A 20674-nucleotide genomic window follows, 5' to 3' on the forward strand; every position below is an offset into this window, starting at 1 on the left:
AAAAGCCTTCTAGGAACGTTATGTTCTAGGAACTGCAGAAATCCTTCCGGTCGGAAAGCGGTTTATGTCAAAACTTAGAGACTTTCAAACATCAAAATGTCATTTATTAAATGTATTTGTGTCAAAATGACATATAAACAACTTTTCGTATTCTATTTTGCCTGGAAACGCTTCCAACACGCCTGCGTGTCACGTTAAAAATAGGTATCTTTGTGACATTTCTGTCGTGACACGCTCCACTTTATTCCTATCGGTGACGTCAAGCGACTTTATCCCGGGAAGGCTGCGCTGCATTTTAAAAAATGCTGTTCGTCAAAAAGCTTGCCGATACCCATCTTTATGCAGATTAATCAGTTGAACGCGACGCGACTATCCAACAGAAGTAGAGCACAGGGGAGACTGGGGGAAGATCCACAGCGTGAGACGTGCGTGTCACACAGGCAGTGTGTAAGCTCTAACCTGTTACCATGGGAGCCCAAATAAAAATGGACACGCCACGCAGCTGACACGCTCATGCCACACAGCCAGAAAAGGCACAAATTGTTGCAGAAAAATAAAACTGAATGCAGAAAATGAAGTGTTTGATGTTTAAAATACTCAACCCCCCCAATGTTGAACCCAAAGTTCCCCCCTTGCATTCAACATCATCAGTATTCAGCCTGAGGTGGATCTCCTCATGTTATTTTGCCTCACAAAGTCATAATTATGACTTTCCATGAGTATTTTATTAATGTTCCTAACACTTGATTCATTCTGTGTTGTTGTTAGTTTTCTCCTGTTGGTCTCTTTCATACTTTTACTCAACTTGCTCATCAGTGTTGTTCATGAAGGGGCTAAAAGAGCCTGTTCATTAAACCTTTTCAGACTGAAGGCTTTAAACATCTATCATTTAATCTGGCACACCATAATAAGACTTGTGCCTAAAATAGAAAATATATCATCTTTCAGAACCTTGAAGGATCCATAATTTCACACTGAAATGTACACAGTAAGTACTTTTACTTTGAATACTTAAAGTTAGTGCTAAGTAAGTATGTAGCCTACTTTGACTCAAGTAGAATTTCTAATGCAGGATCTTTACTTGTAACAGAGTATTTCTACACTGTGGTAGCCTATTGCTAGTTTGACTTCAATCTTTAGTTGTCTGACTTGTTTCCATTGCTGCAGAATGACTCCTCAACAATAAATGCCATCCCAATACTGACCTTACTTCCTTCACCTTTTAATGGTTCTGCTATTACCTTCTGCTTTGGTAGCACTAGGGTTCTAACCTTTCTGCCTAATGGCTGTCTCATCTTATTGCTTTTCCCGTCTTTTATTCCTGTTGGCCAGTCAGACTCTTAAAGTTTGGATTTTAGTTCTCATACAAGCCAGTAACGGACCCTCTGCAGATATGATAGTTTTGTCATTGTGGAACAAACAATCCTTCATGTACATAGACTCTTTGTCCCAAACACTCTAAGGATTAATATTATTATAACATATAATTTCATTTTACTTTGTAGTTTGAATTGAGGATTAAAAAGTATAAAATATGTGTGAAGGGTGCGATTTGTGAAAAAAAAAACAGATGGGGGGTGTTAACTTGACTGAGTTGAACTTGACGTGAAAGTATAAGCGGAGCGTCTGTTTTATATCGTTATTTATTCCATACATGTGCACGGCTCTGTTCATCTGTCTCCATCATTACACACAAGTGAACTGGTATACATGGCATACATGCAGTATGATAAACCGTAATACCTCAAATATAACAACCAGCAATATTACTGTAATGTATTGATAAGAGTGTTATCCAAAAATGATATTTAACACACAGATACATATTTTGGGAGGAAGACAGTGTTACAATTTATGACACGAATAAATGGGTAAAAATGACTCTCTTCAGAGTTCTCCTGATATAATTGAATGTGAAATGTAAAATATTCACAACACCCCTTTATCACCTGTTCCTTATGTTGTTAGAGAGAGAGAGAGACAGAGAGAGACAACGAGAGAGACAGAGAGCCAGGGACAGAGAGAGAGAGAGAGAGAGAGAGAGGGAGAGAGAAGTGTGAACTTTTCATTTATTAATCTTCTTCTGACATTTTATATTATATTGTTTGTATTTTCTGTGACTGAATGTGGTTTTAAATCTGTTGAGGTGTGTTCAGACTGAAAGCAAAGACACTGATGATGTCATACAAAGTCAGAAAATAGAAAGCAAATATACAAGTTTTATTCACTGTAACAACTCCAGGACAGATAATGTACGTTTCTGGTAGAATGTCCCAGTCCCTTAACAGTGGCGGTTCTACACGGAGGCATGTCGGGGGAGGCCTGTGCCTCCCTAGACATGTTCCTGGCCCCCCCTGTGGCCCCCCCGTGCAAATAAAAAATTATGAATTTATTATGGTTTTACACGCGAGCGCCAAAAGCGGAACTAATGTGCGACACAACGTTCTACACGGGTAAATTAGAGCGGCGCACCCAAACACTAGCCTAGAACTTCTTCACCCATTAGTCTCCAGTGGTAACGTCAGTGTAACTCACCGCAGATATAACTTATTAGATAGCACTATGCAGCTGTCTGTACAGATGTTGGACTTTTTCAGGCTCCAACACTGAAAGCGTTGAAAGAACATCAGGAGGACGCTGGTAGCAAATGCTAACCTAGCTAGCTACACTGTTAGCATCTCAGCAGCTGTTCCGTCCACTTGAAGGCATCATTGAGTCCTACGATAGTCTAACGTTACACAGACTAACGGTACATACAGTCTACGATACTACAGATATCAACTAACGTGAATAGTTATTTAGCGTGCAGCGTGTGGTGGTGCTCGGTGAATGAGACAGCAACTCCTCTTGGAGAGAGCAGAGGAGCTCCGAGTTCTCCTGTTGGTAAGATCAACCATTTCATCTCGGAAGGGACTTGTTGTTGTTGTTGTTATTGTTGCTCATAACCGGGTTCCTTTTGTTCCTCACACTGAGAATGAAATCAAGTTTGGAAATGTCTGCTCTCGATATGTTTAGAAACTTAATCATATCTAAACAAACTCATCGAAGCAGAAGCGAATATCCAAATGTCAGTCTCGTTGCTAGGACTACACAATGCTGGGATGTTAACCACGGGACTTCATCCATCTTGGCTGTTGCATCGCGATAATAAATCCATTTGAGTGAAGTAATCAACAGGCTATCTGCCCGTGTTAAGTAGGGAGGGATGGTTAGGAAACGAAATGTAATGCATGCCCCTCCGTTTTTTCTTCTTCTAATAGTTGTCATGAAACGAGGAAGGGACATAGCGTCCTTTTTAGCCCCAGGAAACCAAAAAGGGAGAGAAACAAATGAAGGTGTTGAGGAGCAGGAAGAGGGAGAGCCAGAGGAGTCTGGGGAGGTTGGAGAGAGGGCATGTGATCATAGTGGGGGGGGTCTGGGTGTCCTACTCCAGGGAAGTTTTGAGCGTCAGCAACTGCATTTTGGTTGCTTTTGGATACGGTTTAATGCACCAATTTATGGTGGAAATACCTTTATTTAGCCTATGCTAAGAAGAAAATAACAGATGACAATTCAGAATACATCAAAAATATAATGGAAAGCATGTTGTTGCGTATCATTGGGCATTTTTAAGTGGGTATATGCAGGGGCGGATCTAGAAAAATATTTCTGGGGTGGCGAGAGGGGGGCAGGAATTTTTGAGGGGTGGCAACATATCTCGGACGTATATTGACTGAATTTAATCAGTTATCACAGTTTGATGAGAAATAGAATATACACACTACAAAAGGGCACAGGCTGCCATTTACAAACTCATACAGACAAACTTCATCTCATGCAATCAGTGTCCTGCATTTGAGATTTCATTTGAAACAGTTCATATTAGGAATAAGTGACCGTACAATGTGATCTCACTTAATAGGAGATATAGAAGTATGATAGAAGTAAGGGGCATTATCACAGGACAATCATTAAGGTAAGACCCAGGTGATGAGTGGCAGATGTGTGAGAGGGGAAGCAAACAGTTTTGGACTGTGTCAGAGAGGCAGCGTTGCAGGCAGCATTTGTATAAGATTAGGAACTGTCATTGATTAGTTCTAACCATCAGACTGTGTTAACACACTAACATTTTAGCCTGGGAGAGAATTTTTAGGTTCATTTGTTTATTTTTTGTTTTATTTATATATATTTTTTATATTTCATCTGAGCAATAGATCTAAAATACATTCTACACAAAATATAAAAACTCATCTCCCCATCTCATCACACTTTCACACTGACAACTTTCCCTAATTATTCATATTTAAGCTTTGTCATTTGTTGTTCTTATTCATATCTTTGTATACTATGCATCAACAATTTCCATACCGTGTGGACCAGCTCGACAGGAGATGGTTGGTGATGGCCCAGGCACTCTGCTTTCCCTTTCACTGTCTGAGCCCTGCACCTTCTCTTGTCTCTCGCTTTCTCCCTCCTCCTCTCGGTGATGCTCTCCCTCCATATCTTCACCGCTGTGATGTTCTCCCACCACCTCCTGTCCCTGGTCGCCTTGGCCTTGTATTCTGTCTCTGTCACGTTTCTGTTGCCATTTTCTCTCTCTTTCCACCTCTTTTCTCTCTCCTTCCACCTCATCTTCTCCGTCTACCTTGCTCACTTGTTCATTTTCTATTTCTCTCGCCTTTCTCTTTGGAGACAAAAACTGAATATGCTACCTTTCCTCTTCATTTCTGTAAGATTCAAAGTAACGATGTTTTCCTTGACAGACGTTGAATCAATATTAGCTTTTGTAGCCTGCTTTACACAGAACAAACGTCAGACCCTAAGTAACATTGTATAGTTGGCGAAATAACGTTCTTCAACCTGATTTTTATCATCTCAAAATCAGCGTTGCACTGCTAGTGCTTTCGTTATAATTTAATTTCTTGACAGATAGTTAATCCGTTTTGACCTCTTTCCTCCTGTGTCTCCATTCATCGCGACTTCTTGCTCCCTCGCTTCGCGCCACTCAGTTTTCCAAACAAAACAGGCTCTCTCCGCTCTGGCGTCATCTTATGCTGCATTCACTGTAGTCGGACATTGGAGACGCACGCTCGTAAATTGTCAAATTGGCCATAACTTTTACCGTAATTCATTGCTGCCAACTGGGGTGGCAGCAGGGGCGGCAAGGCTTTCTTTTAGGGTGGCATTTGCGGCAAAATCACTTTTTATTGAGTTTCCTTTTTCCTGAAATGCTCTGAGTGAATTAACTTTAAAGAAATGTTGACCTTTTGTTGTGCAGTTGTTTAGATTTACTCACAGTTTAATGTAATGCTGTTTTCTCCAAACTACTCCGAGTTCATTGTGTAGCGAGGAAGGAAATGGAATAGCCTAGTTTTACTTTTTTAATTTGACCCCTTCTCACTCCCGCTTGGTCAGTGGCTGCTAGAGATGGTCCGATACCACTTTTTTGCTTCCCGATACCGATTCCGATACCTGAACTTGCGTATCGGCCGATACCGAGTACCGATCCGATACCAGCGTGTCATATATTTCATTATGTTTTAACATCTGTATACTACTATCTCTGTATGGATGTGATATGATTTCTTTCTTTGTTGTCGGTCTGGCTCAGGTTAAACTCTTTGTGAAACATGAACAAACGCAAACAAGGAATGCCCCAGAACTTTCTTTTATAGTTTTAATGAAAAAGAACATAAATAAACTACTTTAACGTAGATTTTCTTTAGGGCTTCATTACGTGGTATCGGATCGGTGCATAAACTCCAGTACTTCCCGATACCGATACCAGCGTTTTAGGCAGTATCGGAGCCGATACCGATACTGGTATCGGTATCGGAACATCTCTAGTGGCTGCACGTGGGACTGCTGGGATTACTGATAGTTGCCTGTCTAAATCACTCAATTCTCATTGGCTACCTGCCAGTGTGGAAGGTAGATTGACAGTGTTAACCGGCAATTAATATTTTGCACGTGACGTCACAACTACTGGCGGAAAGAACATCATTCTATAACGTATACAGTATGTATGTACAGTACAGGCCAAAAGTTTGGACACACCTTCTCATTCAAGGTGTTCCTTTATGTTCATGACTATTTACATTGTAGATTCTCACTGAAGGCATCAAAACTATGAATGAACACATATGGAATTATGTACTTAACAAAAAAGTGTGAAATAACTGAAAACATGTCTTATATTTTAGATTATTTAAACTGGCCACCCGTGCTTTTTTTTGATAACTCTGCAAACCCTTGGTGTTCTCTCAATGAGCTTCATGAGGTAGTCACCTGAAATGGTTTTCACTTCACAGGTGTGCTTTGTCAGGGTTAATTAGTGGAATTTTTTCCTTATTAATAAAAAAGCAAATGGTGGCTACTTTGAAGAATCTAAAATATAAGACATGTTTTCAGTTATTTCACACTTTTTTGTGAAGTACATAATTCCATATGTGATCATTCGTAGTTTTGATGGCTTCAGTGGGCATCCACAATCTACAATGTAAATAGTCATGAAAATAAAAAGGAAACGCATTGAATGAGAAGGTGTGTCCAAACTTTTGGCCTGTACTGTATTTGTTGGAGGAGTGAATTTGCTCAAGAATCAATGTGTTGTCTGAAAGCCTACTGTGGAATTTAACACAGGTGTCAGCAAAAGACTTTGTTAGGTTAACACGAGACAGATAAGAAGAGGTGTTGCAACAATGTTTACAGATATACATCGTAACGCTGGCTGCACAGATTATGCAGACGCAGACCGCTGACTGACACACACACATTGTTAAAATCATACGCTGGACGCTTTATTAGTCTTTCTACATGGGTTTAGTTAATGATCAGCTATAATAAGACCACGTCGGCTATGTAATCGCTGACAACCGGGACAATTTCATAGTGTTGGTGTAAACCAGGATATTTTAGTGTCCCGACACAGCTTTTGTCGGGACTCGGGACTGTCCCGGTCAAACTGGGACGTCTGGTCACCCTACATGATACATAGCCTCGTGTTGGCAGAAGGTTTAAAAAAAAAAGCTACTTATCAAGCTGTCATTCGCTGGCAGGGAGGGTGTACGTATTCAGATGAATACTTCATCACACGATGGAACAGTTTAGCAAACGTTAGCGGGTAGCTAGCTAGTTAACTAACTAGTTATGAAGATATTCCTGTTTTTCACCTCCCATATGACAGCATTGTTAACCCATCCACTCTTGAAAAAAAGATAGCTATCTACTTTTGTAGGCTTTCATGTTTTGTGCGGTGTAAGGTGACAGATTCTCTATAAGATAGATGTAAATATCTCCAAACTCCAAGTCTGGGAGAGACTTTGACAGCTTCAAAGCAATGAAAACATCAGCGGGTGCTGTGTATGGATCACAAGTTCCGAGTGACATATGGTCTGAATAGTTGATTGATTGTAGTATTGGAAATCTGCAAGGCTGCAATTCCCCTGGCTGGCCACTGTTCATCGCCATTCTATCGGCGTTTCTTGCCTGCCAGGTATCCATGGTAATGACGTCACTGCAAAGTATGAATTGCAAAAATTCTAGCTGTACAGAATAAATCTCCATGGTAACTTATCTACCTCTACTTTTGTAATCCCTTATCCTAGTTTTGTGCAATAGCCCCCTGGACACAACAACCACTCTAAAGTAACAGTGGTATTTCACAAAACCTAGATAGTGGATTAGACAAACCTTTTTTTGTTCTTCTTTTTACTTTATTGACAATAGAGCTTTCTGAACTGTCTGTGGAATAGATCAACGGAGAGGAGGGAAAGCAGAGTGGCCCTAAATGACAGCTAAACACAGTAAAGACTCACTGAGCTGAAATGGAAACACTGTGCTAAGATTAAGCCGATGTTAGGGCTGTGCAATTAATTGAATTTTGATTTCGATTTTGGCTCCCAACGATCACCAAAATAGTATAATTGAGAAAAAACGATTCATTTGCCATGTTCTGTTTTGCAGGAACACTCTTATTTTGTCTTGTGTTCTGAATGATGCGCACATTCGCACGTCCGCACGCGCACATCCGCCCCTCCCGAAGCCAGCCAGGGAGGAAAGTCGTGTGCATATCATCCGCTGGAATTTAAAAACTCAGCGTGAGTAAAGATGGCAGCAGCGTTTGGTGATTGTGGTCCCTCTGCCTTTGCACCCCCCCACCGCTGTAGTAGACGTTCACGCTGTATTCACTTACTGTTTAAAACATTTTCCAGCTTAGTGGGGGTGCATAGGCATACTGCTAAAAACCAACATGAAAAACATAGTAATGTTCCCTCAGCATTTAGTTTTGTTGTTAAACTGTATGTAAATGAGCAGGAATGTTAAATCACCTGTTTCACGTAACGTTACTCTAAGGTACCGTCTATTTGCTGGGTTTTTCCTAAGGTTAGCTAGCACTGACGGCAACATTATTGATATTTTGGCCCAATGCTAAGTAATGACAGTAGTAGTGGTCATAGTGAGTGAACATTTGATGTGAGATGCACATTGTGTTATGTCTGTGGAACTGTTCATTAGCTGTGTAACGTCATGTGTGATATCTGTAAAGCTGAACCGACTCACAGTAGTAAAACAGATTTTATTCTAATCCAAAGACTCTGTGATATAAAGGACACTAAGAGATTATACCCTGGACACAATCCATTATATCCAAATGTTAATGAGTAATCATGTTAAATAATCGTGATTTCAATATTGACCAAAATAATCGTGATTATTATTTTTTCCATAATCGAGCAGCCCTAGCCGATGTTTTCACCCATCTTCCCAAACTGTTACCTGTTATGTAGATAGCTTCTCAGCCACTTCAAAACAACCCCCTGATACCCTACTGCATCTGTCAGGATTTATAGCTTCTTCAGATGTATGACTTTTTCACGTCTGGTTCCTGAACGGTATAGAATAGTTTGTTCCTTTGTTCAGACACATCAACGCGCAGTCTCACACATGCACTTACGCACACATTCTGGGATAGGAGAAAAACTGCCGTGGCTTGTTTGCATTTCTTTCAACCAACAGGGTTCGTACGGGTGCTTGAAATGCTTGAATTTTGGTGTTTGAAAAGTTCTTGCATTTTGGATAAAATGCTTGAAAATGCTTGAAATTGTAACTGTATTTCTTTCACAACAAATACCTAACTTACTGAATGGTTTGTTTATTAAATGGAGAAATAAAATGTTGGAGAGCCTAAAATTAAACCTGCTCGCTGTGTGACTGTGATCTGCCACCACGCCAAGGCCCTCCCTAGGAAGCAGCTCGATTGGTTGGGGTTAGGCATTTTCACCTCGAGTGGTTAAGGTTAGGATAGCCGATTGGTCACGGTTACGCTAGCTTGCGTAAGCATCATGGACAGCTGGCCAATAAATGGTATTGAAGGGCGGGTATTGGCGTGGCCATAGTGTGATTCCTAATATCGCTGCCGGCAGGTTGTCATTTCAATGAACGTTGGCTGGAAGATGAAAAATCCACTGAGCTTTAACGGGGACAAACCCCACGAGTTGCCTCTTGTAAAGTCTGCAAAAAAGAAGTGCAGATTTTTTACAATGGGCGAGTCTGCGCTCTCGAGTCACTTGAAGTAAGTTTCAAGTAAGCCAACTGAAGTAGCATACTGTACACATTAGCGCCAGTAAACGCCTATTTGTTTACGCTAGTAACTTCTAGCTGGGAATTCGCAGGCTAAGTAACTGAGAGTACTTGGTGTGATAATAGCCGCTTTCCGACCGGAGGGATTTTTGCAGTTCCTAGAACATAAAATTCCTAGAATTCTATTTTTCTTGTTTTCCGACTGGACCAATTTGGGGATTTTTAAATTCCTCTGGCTGCAGTTCCTGTAACTCTTTCAGCTCCTACTTCAGGGCAGGGTCTTTTCGCTGTTGTCTTTTCAGCATCGGGACCTAGGTCAACGAGGGTCGGGTTTCTGGTACAGACAGACCAACAACGGGACAATTTTAACAATTTTCACCATCTTATTCATTCACTAAATTCACTTCTGACAACGTTTTAGGCGAGAAATGAACTGTTAACATTTTGAATATCAGCAGTCTTGCGAAAATTTATACCAAATTGACAATTTGCTTCAAAGTTTTCGGAGATGAGAATCTCCATGAAGTGAGGCGACAGCCAGCAGGCGCCTGCCTCGGCCGCTAGCTTGCTGGTCGGCCAGTCACGCTCAGAGACCCCGCTGTAAGCTGGAGGTCGGAGTTGAGAAGCTCCATAGAATGACGGGACTCCCAGCCAGTGGCGGCCGGGATCGCTTGCTCACCGGCCGGCCTGTCATCCTGGGACACTGTAAGCCGGAGGTTTCTCAAACCGCTTTCGTAAATCAGAGGCTTTTATTTTGCCGTTGACGGTTTGTTTGTTTAAATATCACAACACATGTCCATCATAAGATTAACGGGAACCTGTGGTTAACTGTCTTTTCGGAGTTATACACCACAGATGGACAACCTCGCTTTCCGGCCGTCTCTCTCTCTCACACACACACACACACACACACACACACACACACACACACACACACATCCACAACGCAGCCGGCAGAGGCGGGGGAGAGAGAGTCACCCGTTTCTCTTCGGGAGACTTGTTTAAATTATGACAAATATGCCATATACATTAGATTTAGTATGTAGTTCATACTTTTTTGGTGTATTTGTTTTCTGATTTTAACGCTATAAAGACTGTTGCCATGCTTGCATTACTCCCTTACCCCTCCTATAGTCCCTATGGCCACCTGGCCAGTACAAATACAAATTGAAAAAATGGTTTTGGGGGAGAGTAGTTAGTAAAACTGCTTAGAAGTGGACTTTTCCTAAAACTACGTTCCTGTAACTACCTGGTCGGAAAGCAGCTAATTTAATGTTAGTATTGCATGTCCATTATGGCACGTTCATTTGTGGAATATGCAGTGAACATAGCCAAAGTTACATCACCGTAACTGTAACGTTAACTACCCACAAATTAAACCCTGCAAACGTTGCAAGCCCGGTGCTTAAAAACAATCGTTGATTGCTGAACAGAAATTGTGTCAGATGGAGTATCATACAAGTAGCCTACTGTAAGGTTAAGGATGGCCTCATGCAGTATTTACACTGCTCTATTCCAGTAGATATATGTATATGTCTTGGCAATGAAATACATTTTCTTTTTCAATTAATATAGGGTACTTATCAGGCAGGTGTCTGTGCACTGTCAGAGTCTTCTGGGTTAAAATGGAATTACAGGTTGTTGTTGCACTAGGGCTGGGCGATATGGCTGAAAACTGTATCACGATATAAGTGTTTCATATCGATCGATATCGATAATTATTGATATTTTTTATGAGCTATTTAAAGTAAGGACCAGTAGAAAAATATATTAAATTTAAACATTTTTATTTTAAACTTAACCTTCCTCTGATTATAATCCCCTCAGTTATAAAAGCAGAAATATCAACCAGACATGAAAATAACTCACCTTTCGGCGAAATTCGCCGTTTTGAAACCGACATAGGTGACCTACGTGAATCGTGTAGATTCGATGAGAAAATGTTTAAGAGGGGAGGGGGGGGGGTGTAAGTACTTGGGCCTGGTGCCCGATTTCTGCCGTATGACTGTTTTAGAAAAATAAATAAATTACAAAGTCATATGGGATTTGTTTTGATGCGCTGGATTTAAGGATTTAACCATACTGTCTATGGATTTAACCAATCATCGAACTTCCACCAACCAATAAAACGAGCCACCAACCAAGAGTTCTAGCCAATCTGTTGCAAAGTAGGGCGGGTCTTTGCCGAAATGTGAGAGTGCGGTGCCGGTGTGGTCTCCGTGGTAACGCGGCAAAAAAAAAAAATGGAGGCTAAGTTTATCAACCTTGGAGCATGTAGATACAGGCAGCTTTAGTTGAGAAAGTAGTTAAAACAAATGGCGCTGGGCATTAATGGAGGACAAGAGGAAAAGGGTGGAGATGGGAAGACGTTTAGCACTTGGTGCCTCAAACTGAGGGAGCCGGGTGCTTGCTTCTGCAGCGCATGTTTTGGACGGCAGCCTGGGTAAGACAGGGCTTGCTAATCATTAGATGCTAGTCACAACACTTCGGTCCGTGCACTCTGTCAATACGCGTACGTTACCGGCAACGACCGCTACCGTTAAGACTGCGACTGTTCCTTTACTGACCGACCGTGATACAAACAATACGTGTGTGCACGTTCATAGCGGAACATGATTTGTAAAAGCTATCTGAAGCCCAAACTGCCTTGACAAAGCTGTTTGGAATCCGGATGGCAGGTATTTAAACATAACGGCCTTGTCCCAGAGTTTAGACATCTAGCTATATGAAAAGATAAACAATGCAACGTTTTTAATAAATGATTTTATCCATGTTGATATTACATTATGTACTAATTCGCTTTTTTGATGATGACCTGGCCAAAGTAGTAAAGTTTAGTTTTTACAATAATTCATTGTAGGATTATGATATTATTGCAATATGTAAATCCACATTGACTCTTAATTTAACATATGGCTAGAAGAAGTAAAAATGTATCCAAAGCTTTTTAGTCTTTAAAAATGATGACTTTTATTATTGTGTAATGTCAGAACGACTTTAACTGTTTTGCCAGTAAAATTAACTTTAATTAGTGCATATTGAAATATTACACTGTTGGTTGGCTAAAATGCATCTCAAAATGCATCAGATTGATGCTTTAAAATATGGAATATTTAAAATTTTCTTCCGGGGGAGCATGCCCCCGGACCCCCCTAGAGGGGTAATATCCTCCTCACCTTTTTCACCCCTGACCCGTTTTCATGCCTGGTCAACACAACTGTGGAAAACACTCAAATAATTCAAATGTAAACATAGGTCTAAAATCACAATGAACACTTAATTATCTCTTAACATTAAGGTGCAAAATTAAAGAATAAGTAAGAAATGCTTAATAAAGTGTAATAAAATAGTGCAAAGTGTTAAATATAAGAAACCTGAGAAAAACTAGGCTATTTTCTGCAGGTTTAGTGCTAGGTCGGTCACCTGGCTTCTCGATAGTGCTCAGCATGTCTGCCTCCGTTATTTCTTGGTAGCGTTTAGTAAGGCACTGATGCAGAGTACCTCTCCATGGTGGTCTGCTGTTTTTAGCGTTTAGTAAGGCGCTGATGCAGAGTACCTCTTTGTGGTGGTCTGCTGCTTGTGCGGTGTAGCAGCTGCAGATGTTGTTGGACTTTAATGGCGAATAGGCTGTGCTCCAAAGTGTGAGCACGGCTGAGGTGGTAAAACCAGTTTGTGGTATTACCAGTGTTGGTGGGAACGACGGTCTGACGACATTGGTCTGTCTACGGTCAGAATTATAAAATCCCCAAAACTGCCATACTGACATACTTTTCCTGTTTTATCAACAATTTCCTCGTTCGCTGCGGCACTCACTTTCCACTCTATGCCGCCGGTTCTGTTATTGAAGAACACGAGACAGCTATGTGGCGCAACCAAACTTGATACTGTTATATGATTGGCTGTTAGTATCACTCCCTACGTTGCTAGGTTACCAGAGAGTGAGTGCCTTTGTTCATGCAACCAAACTTGCTTCACAACCTCTGGTTTCTTCTGATGAAGAAAAACAAGTTATCAAACGTTTTATCGGCCGCATTTTCTATTGATATTGATTACGTGTGTATCACGAGACGTATCGTTATCGTTTTATCGCCCAGCCCTATGTTGCACTGAGTTTCTCAGATTTTGTTGAAATCTTGTCTATATCAAGAATGTGTCCCACAACCAAGGCCTGTAAAATATTTCTGTTCAAATCCTAGCCTATGTCATATTTTTACAGCCTTAAAATCACATTATCTGGGAAGCAATATTTGGACATTAATTCATAGGCAGCCCAAACTGTTGTAGGTTGGAAGACGAACATGTCAATATGACTGAACCATTACAAGTTTGTACGGCATGTCCCCCCCCCCCAGTCAAACACACTAATCCTAGTCGCGGGCGCTGGACGGGAAATTGACAAGTGCGTCGGTCTTAAACTAGCAAAGACACAAAGACAAGATTGGCTGTAGTGATACATTCTCTCTCTCTCCCTGTCAGCTGTAGCTCGCTCTACCTTCTAACGTTGGACACAGCGGTCTCGAGTGAGAGAAAAAAGCGTTAAAAGTGGAACGCTATCACACTTTCCTTTCTCCCCTCATTGGACTAAGTTTGCCGACACTACTGTCTGTGTGCGTGCATCAATAAGTAAGTCTGAGGTCCTGTAGGTACGGGACGATGTTATGCAGGATTTATGAATGAACGTTAGCAACAGGCTAATTCACGAGGGTGCTATTTTATGTGTGAGCTAATATTGTGCATCTGTTCATGTGCGCTGCAAGAGTTATGTTTCTGTTTATTGAATGCGTTATTCAGTGCGAACATAACCGTGAATGTAGTTTAAACTCAGTAATGATGGTATGTTAGGTTATTACTGTCGCTCTGTTGAAGGCAAACGTCCCACTGTACTGTCGTTACGCAGATCACGGACATCTGATTGATTTTACTGCACCGTAGTTAAGTGAAAGTAGGTCATGTTGTAAAACCTACCAGCAGGGCACCATTTACAGAGGGCATTTAAATGTATCTCTAATCGTTTCTATGTTAACTGTTGGCCCATAGTAGGAAAAAATATTAATGTAAAGCTACCGCTAGTGATGTCATCTAGAGTGTGAAGCTTCGAAAAAATTCTCGATAAATTGCTCTCACGCCCACAATATCTACTTGTCATACACAATTATACATCAAAACATAGGTATTTTTGTCTAGTTTCAGCCAAAGTGCTCCGCTATGCAATACATCTTATACTTTTGGCTCAGCAAGCTTCCAAATGACGAGATTGCCACATTTTCCTCCATTAGCTGCAATGTAAATCGTCCTCCATATTTCCCAGCGAAAGGCAGAGTGAACCACTTTTTTAAATCGCTGATATGCCCAAAGTTTTAAGTTTATCCATATAAATTTTGTACCGATATGTTCACAAAGACCTTGTGGTCCTTTTGGCAGTCTGAGCCTTTATTTGAGAGCTCGCTCTCAGTGTCTCTGAGCTGCATGTGGCCCAGCAGGTGACAGCTCGTTAACTGATTACACGTCAAAGGATGTTTACAAACATATTCACTGGTCATTGGTTACCATGACAGCACTTTCACAGACACACACACAGATACTACAGCAGGGCTCCAGACTAACTTTTTTCACTAGGGGCACAGTGGCCCCCAACTGAAAATTTTAGGGGCACAACCAGAAAATTTAAGGGCACACACCGTAAATCAACATGCTAACCAAATATTTACATTTCTACTAATTTCCACTGTATTACTAATAAGCACTTTGATACTAGATGCAGAAATTACAATGTGCTGTTTCAAATTCAGTGTCACTTTTGAAGATGCAACATATAAGGCAAACTGACAGCCCCATCACTGTCATGACAGTAAAAATCAAAGAAAAAAAATATATATATATTTTTTCATCATGACAGTTTTTAATTTCTCTTTAATGTTTCATGTAAAACACTTTGAATTGCATTGGTGCTGAAAGCTGCTGTAGAAATAAAGTTGCCTTACCTTACAACCTCAGCCTGTCAGTCAGTCACCAGGGCATAGAAAGCACTGTTGTGCCTGGCTGCTCACCTTTGCTTGTTCCTATTTACTGCTATAATGATCAGGATAGTGTGGCAACACTAACACAGTTTAACAGTATGACAGATAAGTAACTTTGCAGTACAGTATGAAAAAATACAAGAAGTATTTTCTCAATAAAGATAATTTAATTATAATTGAATACAAAGGTATATTTATTGTTTAACAATAAATATATAATGTTTAACACTAAGGGCCACCAAACTGCTTAAGATGCACAGTCAACAAGCTCGACTTGGATTACTGCTTTTTAATTCTGAGATAACATTTAGGTTAGCATACTTTGTACAGGCGTTTGCAATAACTAGCTTAGTGCTTTTATGGATTTATGGATGTGTGAGATTTGACATGAACACCTGCAAGAAGGAAATATAGCTCAAACACGTATGGATTGTTGTGGATACAGCAGATGACGTTCATTGCTATGGATTATATCTTCCGTGGATTATATCTGATTGCATGGAAAGGTAGGATGCCAGCTGTGTATTTAATAACTGGTTTTCAGCGTCTGATGTGAGGCTCCGCCAAGTGAGGAGGTGTGTCAGCATCAACGTTAGCGCTGTAGCTAGCAATGTAGCTAACTCCGGGCTGTCACTGACAGAATAGGAATCATCACTTTATTTGATATGTCATGTGTATGTTACGTGGTTTGGTGACAATTAAAAGCGGCAAACTTTGACAGTATGCTATGACGAGGCTAGAGTACAGTAAGATCACGGAAGTACAGTAACCTCTCTCTCGATGCCTGGCTAAACAAAGTCCGAACACTCAACTTCAGCGTGCAGAGATCCGTAACAGCTGTTACGGCTTTCTGCTGTGGTTTCTCGTATGGTTTTGGATGTTACAGTTGTCTTTATTTTCTTGTTAAAACAATCAAATTGACTCACGATATTTATTCACATGATAAAGGAGGTCTCAAATACCCAAAAAGTGACATTAACTAATTTTTGCCCAAACATGTTTTTCCTTTGTAGGGCAGATTTGCATTCTACATTTATACAATATATTGTGTTAATGTGCCTATATGTATGTTGTCTCTCTTGTGCAGTATGTGTCTATATGGCAAATAAAACGGATTCTTATATAAAAATGTATTTTAACATTTTTTGGTACCATGGTTGTTAGTTTTTAAAAAGGTTATGGGATTGTAAAAAATAACGTTAGAGGAACGTTACATAAAGTTTGCAACAGTTGGGGAACGTTATCTAAAGGTTGTAACATTAGGGGAACGTTCCCTAAAGGTTACAACATTAGGGGAACGTTAGGGGAACATTCCATAAAGGTTACAACGTTAGGGGAAAGTTCTCTAAAGGTTAAAACATTAGGGGAACGTTCGGAGAACGTTCGATGTAACCAATAACGAACGTTCCCATAACTTTCAACCAACTTATAATAACCAAAACACAACCAAAACCTAACCTTCAGGGAACGTTCTGGGAACCAAAAATTGTTAGCTGGGTCACCCTGTGTAACATTACTTCACCCACAGCAATCCTGCCACAATCGACCTCAAAACATCCCAGTTACATATAAAATGGCATAACGTTGAACATATTCTTTGTAAATCTTTACAATTATTCCCAGAAAGAACCAACCAGGACTGCCTTGTTGCACGATCAAAACGTTGTTCTAAACTTGCTATTTTCAGCGTGTAGCTCGCTAACTAAAAATGTGTTGTTGTTTCCCGAGTTTTGCAAAGCGAAGAACATCTGGTGATTTTCTGGTAAATGAACTGGTAAATGAGTCGTTGATTGAGGCTACTGTGCATGTAGCTTGTAGCTCCAGTTAATGACTTTTGTGGCTTACACTTGAGTAGTTATTTCAGTTTTAATGCAGGAGATACTTCACACTCTGAAGTCCTATGGATCGGTCACCTCATCAGCCCTTGCATTTCTCCATTCAAACAGAACATTTGAATATAGTAAAAGATGGTAAACTATAATTCACTCCCACCTCCCATTAGTTCTTCTAACCTTTGTTTCATTAGCCGCTTTCCGACCGGAGGCATTTTTGCAGTTCCTAGAACATAAACGTTCCTCTGGCCATGTTACGGGACTTTTTTTAGCTCCTATTTCAGAGCAGGGTCTTTTCCCTTTTCCTAGGTCTACTTGATTGGTCAAACTTAAGCCAAGCCAGATCTTTCAGTGCGACGCCTGTACTTGCAGACAAATTTTAACAATTTTCACCATCTTATTCATTACTAAATTCACTTCTCACAACATTGTAGTCGAGAAACGAACTGTTTAGATTTTGAAGATAGGCAGTCTTCCGAAAATCGTTGCCAAATTGACAATTTGCTTCAAAGTTTTCGGAGTTGAGAAGCTCCATAGAATGACGGGACTCCCAGCCGGTGGCGGCCGGGATTGCTTGCTCGCCGGCCGGCCTGTCATCCTGGGACGCTGTAAGCCGGAGGTCTCTCAGACCGCTCTCGTAAATAAGAGGCTTTTATTTCGCGATTGATGGATTGTTTGTTTAAATATCACAACACATGTCCACCATAAGATTAACGGAAATCTGTGGTTAACTGTCTTTTGGCGTTAAACTCCACAAGCGCCTGCGGGCTTGACAACTTCGCTGGTCCGCCATTACACACATACACACACACACACACAAATTCTGATATATATATATATATATATATACATACATTAGATTTAGTATATAGTTCATACCTTTTTTGGCGTATTTCTTTTCTAATTTTAATTAAGACCGTTGCTATGCTTGCATTACTCCCTTACCCCTCCTACCAGTCCCTGTGGTCACTTGGCCGGTGGGAATGCAAATAGAAAATAAGATTTTGGGGGAGAGTAGTTCATAGAACTAGAAGTGTACTTTTCCCCTAAAAAGTACTAGTACTATCCGGTTGGAAAACGGCTATAATCTCTGCATGTTTCCCCCTTGGGTCTACCAAAGGAGCCCTCAGCAGACATCAAGCTGGCGACCGTAGCAGCAAAGAAGGGCAAGAAGGCCGAGGAGGAGCAGCAGCCTGCACCACCTCCTGCAGCTGCAGCAGCAGCAGTGAAGGAGGAGGAGCCTGCAGCACCTCCTGCAGCAGTGAAGGAGGAGGAGGAGCCTGCAGCACCTCCTGCAGCAGTGAAGGAGGAGGAGGAGCCTGCAGCACCTCCTGCAGCTGCAGCAGTGAAGGAGGAAGAGGATGAGTATGTGGTGGAGAAGGTGTTGGACCGCAGAGTGGTGAAGGGAAGAGTAGAGTTCCTGCTGAAATGGAAGGGGTTCTCAGAGTAAGTAGGAGTCTATAATATTAAGCCCCTACAGGCCAAAGGTTTGGACACACCTTCTCATTCAGTGCGTTTCCTTTATTTTCATGACTATTTACATTGTAGATTGTCACTGAAGGCATCAAACTATGAACGAACACATATGGAATTATGTACTTAACAAAAAAGTGTGAAATAACTGAATAAACTTATAGTCTAGTTTCTTCAAAGTAGTCACCCTTTGCTCTGATTACTGCTTTGCATACTCTTGGCATTCTCTTGATGAGCTTCAAGATGTAGTCACCTGAAATGGTTCTCCAACAGTCTTGAAGGAGTTCCCAGCGATGCTTAGCACTTGCTGGCCCTTTTGCCTTCACTCTGCAGTCCAGCTCATCCCAAACCATCTCGATTGGGCTAAGGTCCGGTGACTGTGGAAGCCAAGTCATCTGGCGCAGCACTCCATCACTCTCCTTCTTGGTCAAATAGCCCTTACATAGCCTGGAGGTGTGTTTGGGGTAATTGTCCTGTTGAAAAATAAATGATGGTCCAACTAAACGCAAACCAGATGGGATGGCATGTGGCTGCAGGATGCTGTGGTAGCCATGCTGGTTCAGTATGCCTTCAATTTTGAATAAATCCCCAACAGTGTCACCAGCAAAGCACCCCCACACCATCACACCTCCTCCTCCATGCTTCACTGTGGGAACCAGGCAAGTAGAATCCATCCGTTCACTAGGGCTGGTCCGAATACCATTTTTTGAGCTTCGAAGCTTCGGTAGTAATGAGTGTAGTGGAAGTTTCCTTTGCAGCAGGGGGGTAGTTTTTAGAGTTTAATAAATTGAAACAAATGAGACAGACTGAGACTAAAACCAAATTGTATTTTTGTATTTTATTAAAGATATATTTGCAAATGGGAGCACATGATTTCACAAAAGGCCGCAGCCCAGTGTGGAGTCAGTTTCTCCAATGAGCGAACAGAAACACTAGGCTTATATGCATCTTCAGAGTGACAGCACACACGCACTTGGATTATTATGATGCTACAATTTGAATGAAGACAACCAGAAAACAATCAGAAAAATACAAGAGACATCTTGGAGCCATTTCGCCTCCTCCTCCCTGTACGATTTTCACCCCCCCAGTTACATCTTAACTGGCATGGGAAAACTAGAGATCATTATAGGGTGACCTTGTACTTTTATAAGTTCAGGCAAACAGTGGTCACATAATGTTCCAAACTGGGTGTCTCACAAAGTTAGAATCAAAATCTACATGTGGGAAATGAGATAAACTCTTTCAGCATTTGTGAGAGAAGTAAAGTACAAATTAAACATAAAAATATAAGAAATTATGCTTAAATGTAATTTTCCCATTACATGAGCATCGAATATTCGAAGCTTCGGAGAGAGGGGAATCTCTATTGGCGCTTTTCCATTACATGGTACCTGCTCGACTCGCCTCGACTGTACTTGCCTTTTTTGGTTTTCCATTACCAAAAAATGTACCTGGTACCTGCTAATGGATACTTTTTTTAGTACCTCCTCAGTCGAGGTTCCAAGCGAGCTGAGGCGAGCCGAAACGGTGACGTGAAAACCTGCAGGCTGCTGACTGGTCGGAAAGAAGCGTCACTGATCACTGCATTGCTAGCGACAGACGGCATTTTTAAATAGTTTAGCCAGCTGTGTTTTTTTGCTGCCGGAGGCTCCACGCAGAGCTTTCTACGTAGCATACAAGTGGCCTGATGTTTATACTTGTGCGCTGGTGTGTGCATGTGTGATGTGTGTGTGTGTCGAGTCGCCTTATGTGTGTGTGTGGGGAGCTGGTGAGCGAGGGAGAAGTAAG

General features: G+C 41.2%; 2 protein-coding genes across 4 annotated transcripts in view; both read left to right on the forward strand.

Moving 5' to 3' along the window:
• LOC120571101 (zinc finger protein 664-like) overlaps positions 1-20674 on the forward strand; it is a 416820-nt gene that overhangs the window by 136632 nt on the left and 259514 nt on the right. The window lies entirely within an intron of this gene.
• Positions 2420-20674, forward strand: part of LOC120571187 (zinc finger protein with KRAB and SCAN domains 8-like) — a 25495-nt gene continuing 7240 nt past the window's right edge. Inside the window, exons 1-2 of the mRNA XM_039819951.1 lie at positions 2420-2883; positions 18531-18856. Coding sequence (XP_039675885.1) covers positions 2830-2883; positions 18531-18856 — 380 coding nt within the window. The 5' untranslated portion in view covers positions 2420-2829. The remainder of the gene's footprint in view (positions 2884-18530; positions 18857-20674) is intronic.

This window comes from Perca fluviatilis, chromosome 2, assembly GCF_010015445.1.
Source record: "Perca fluviatilis chromosome 2, GENO_Pfluv_1.0, whole genome shotgun sequence".
NCBI classification, from domain to species: domain Eukaryota; kingdom Metazoa; phylum Chordata; class Actinopteri; order Perciformes; family Percidae; genus Perca; species Perca fluviatilis.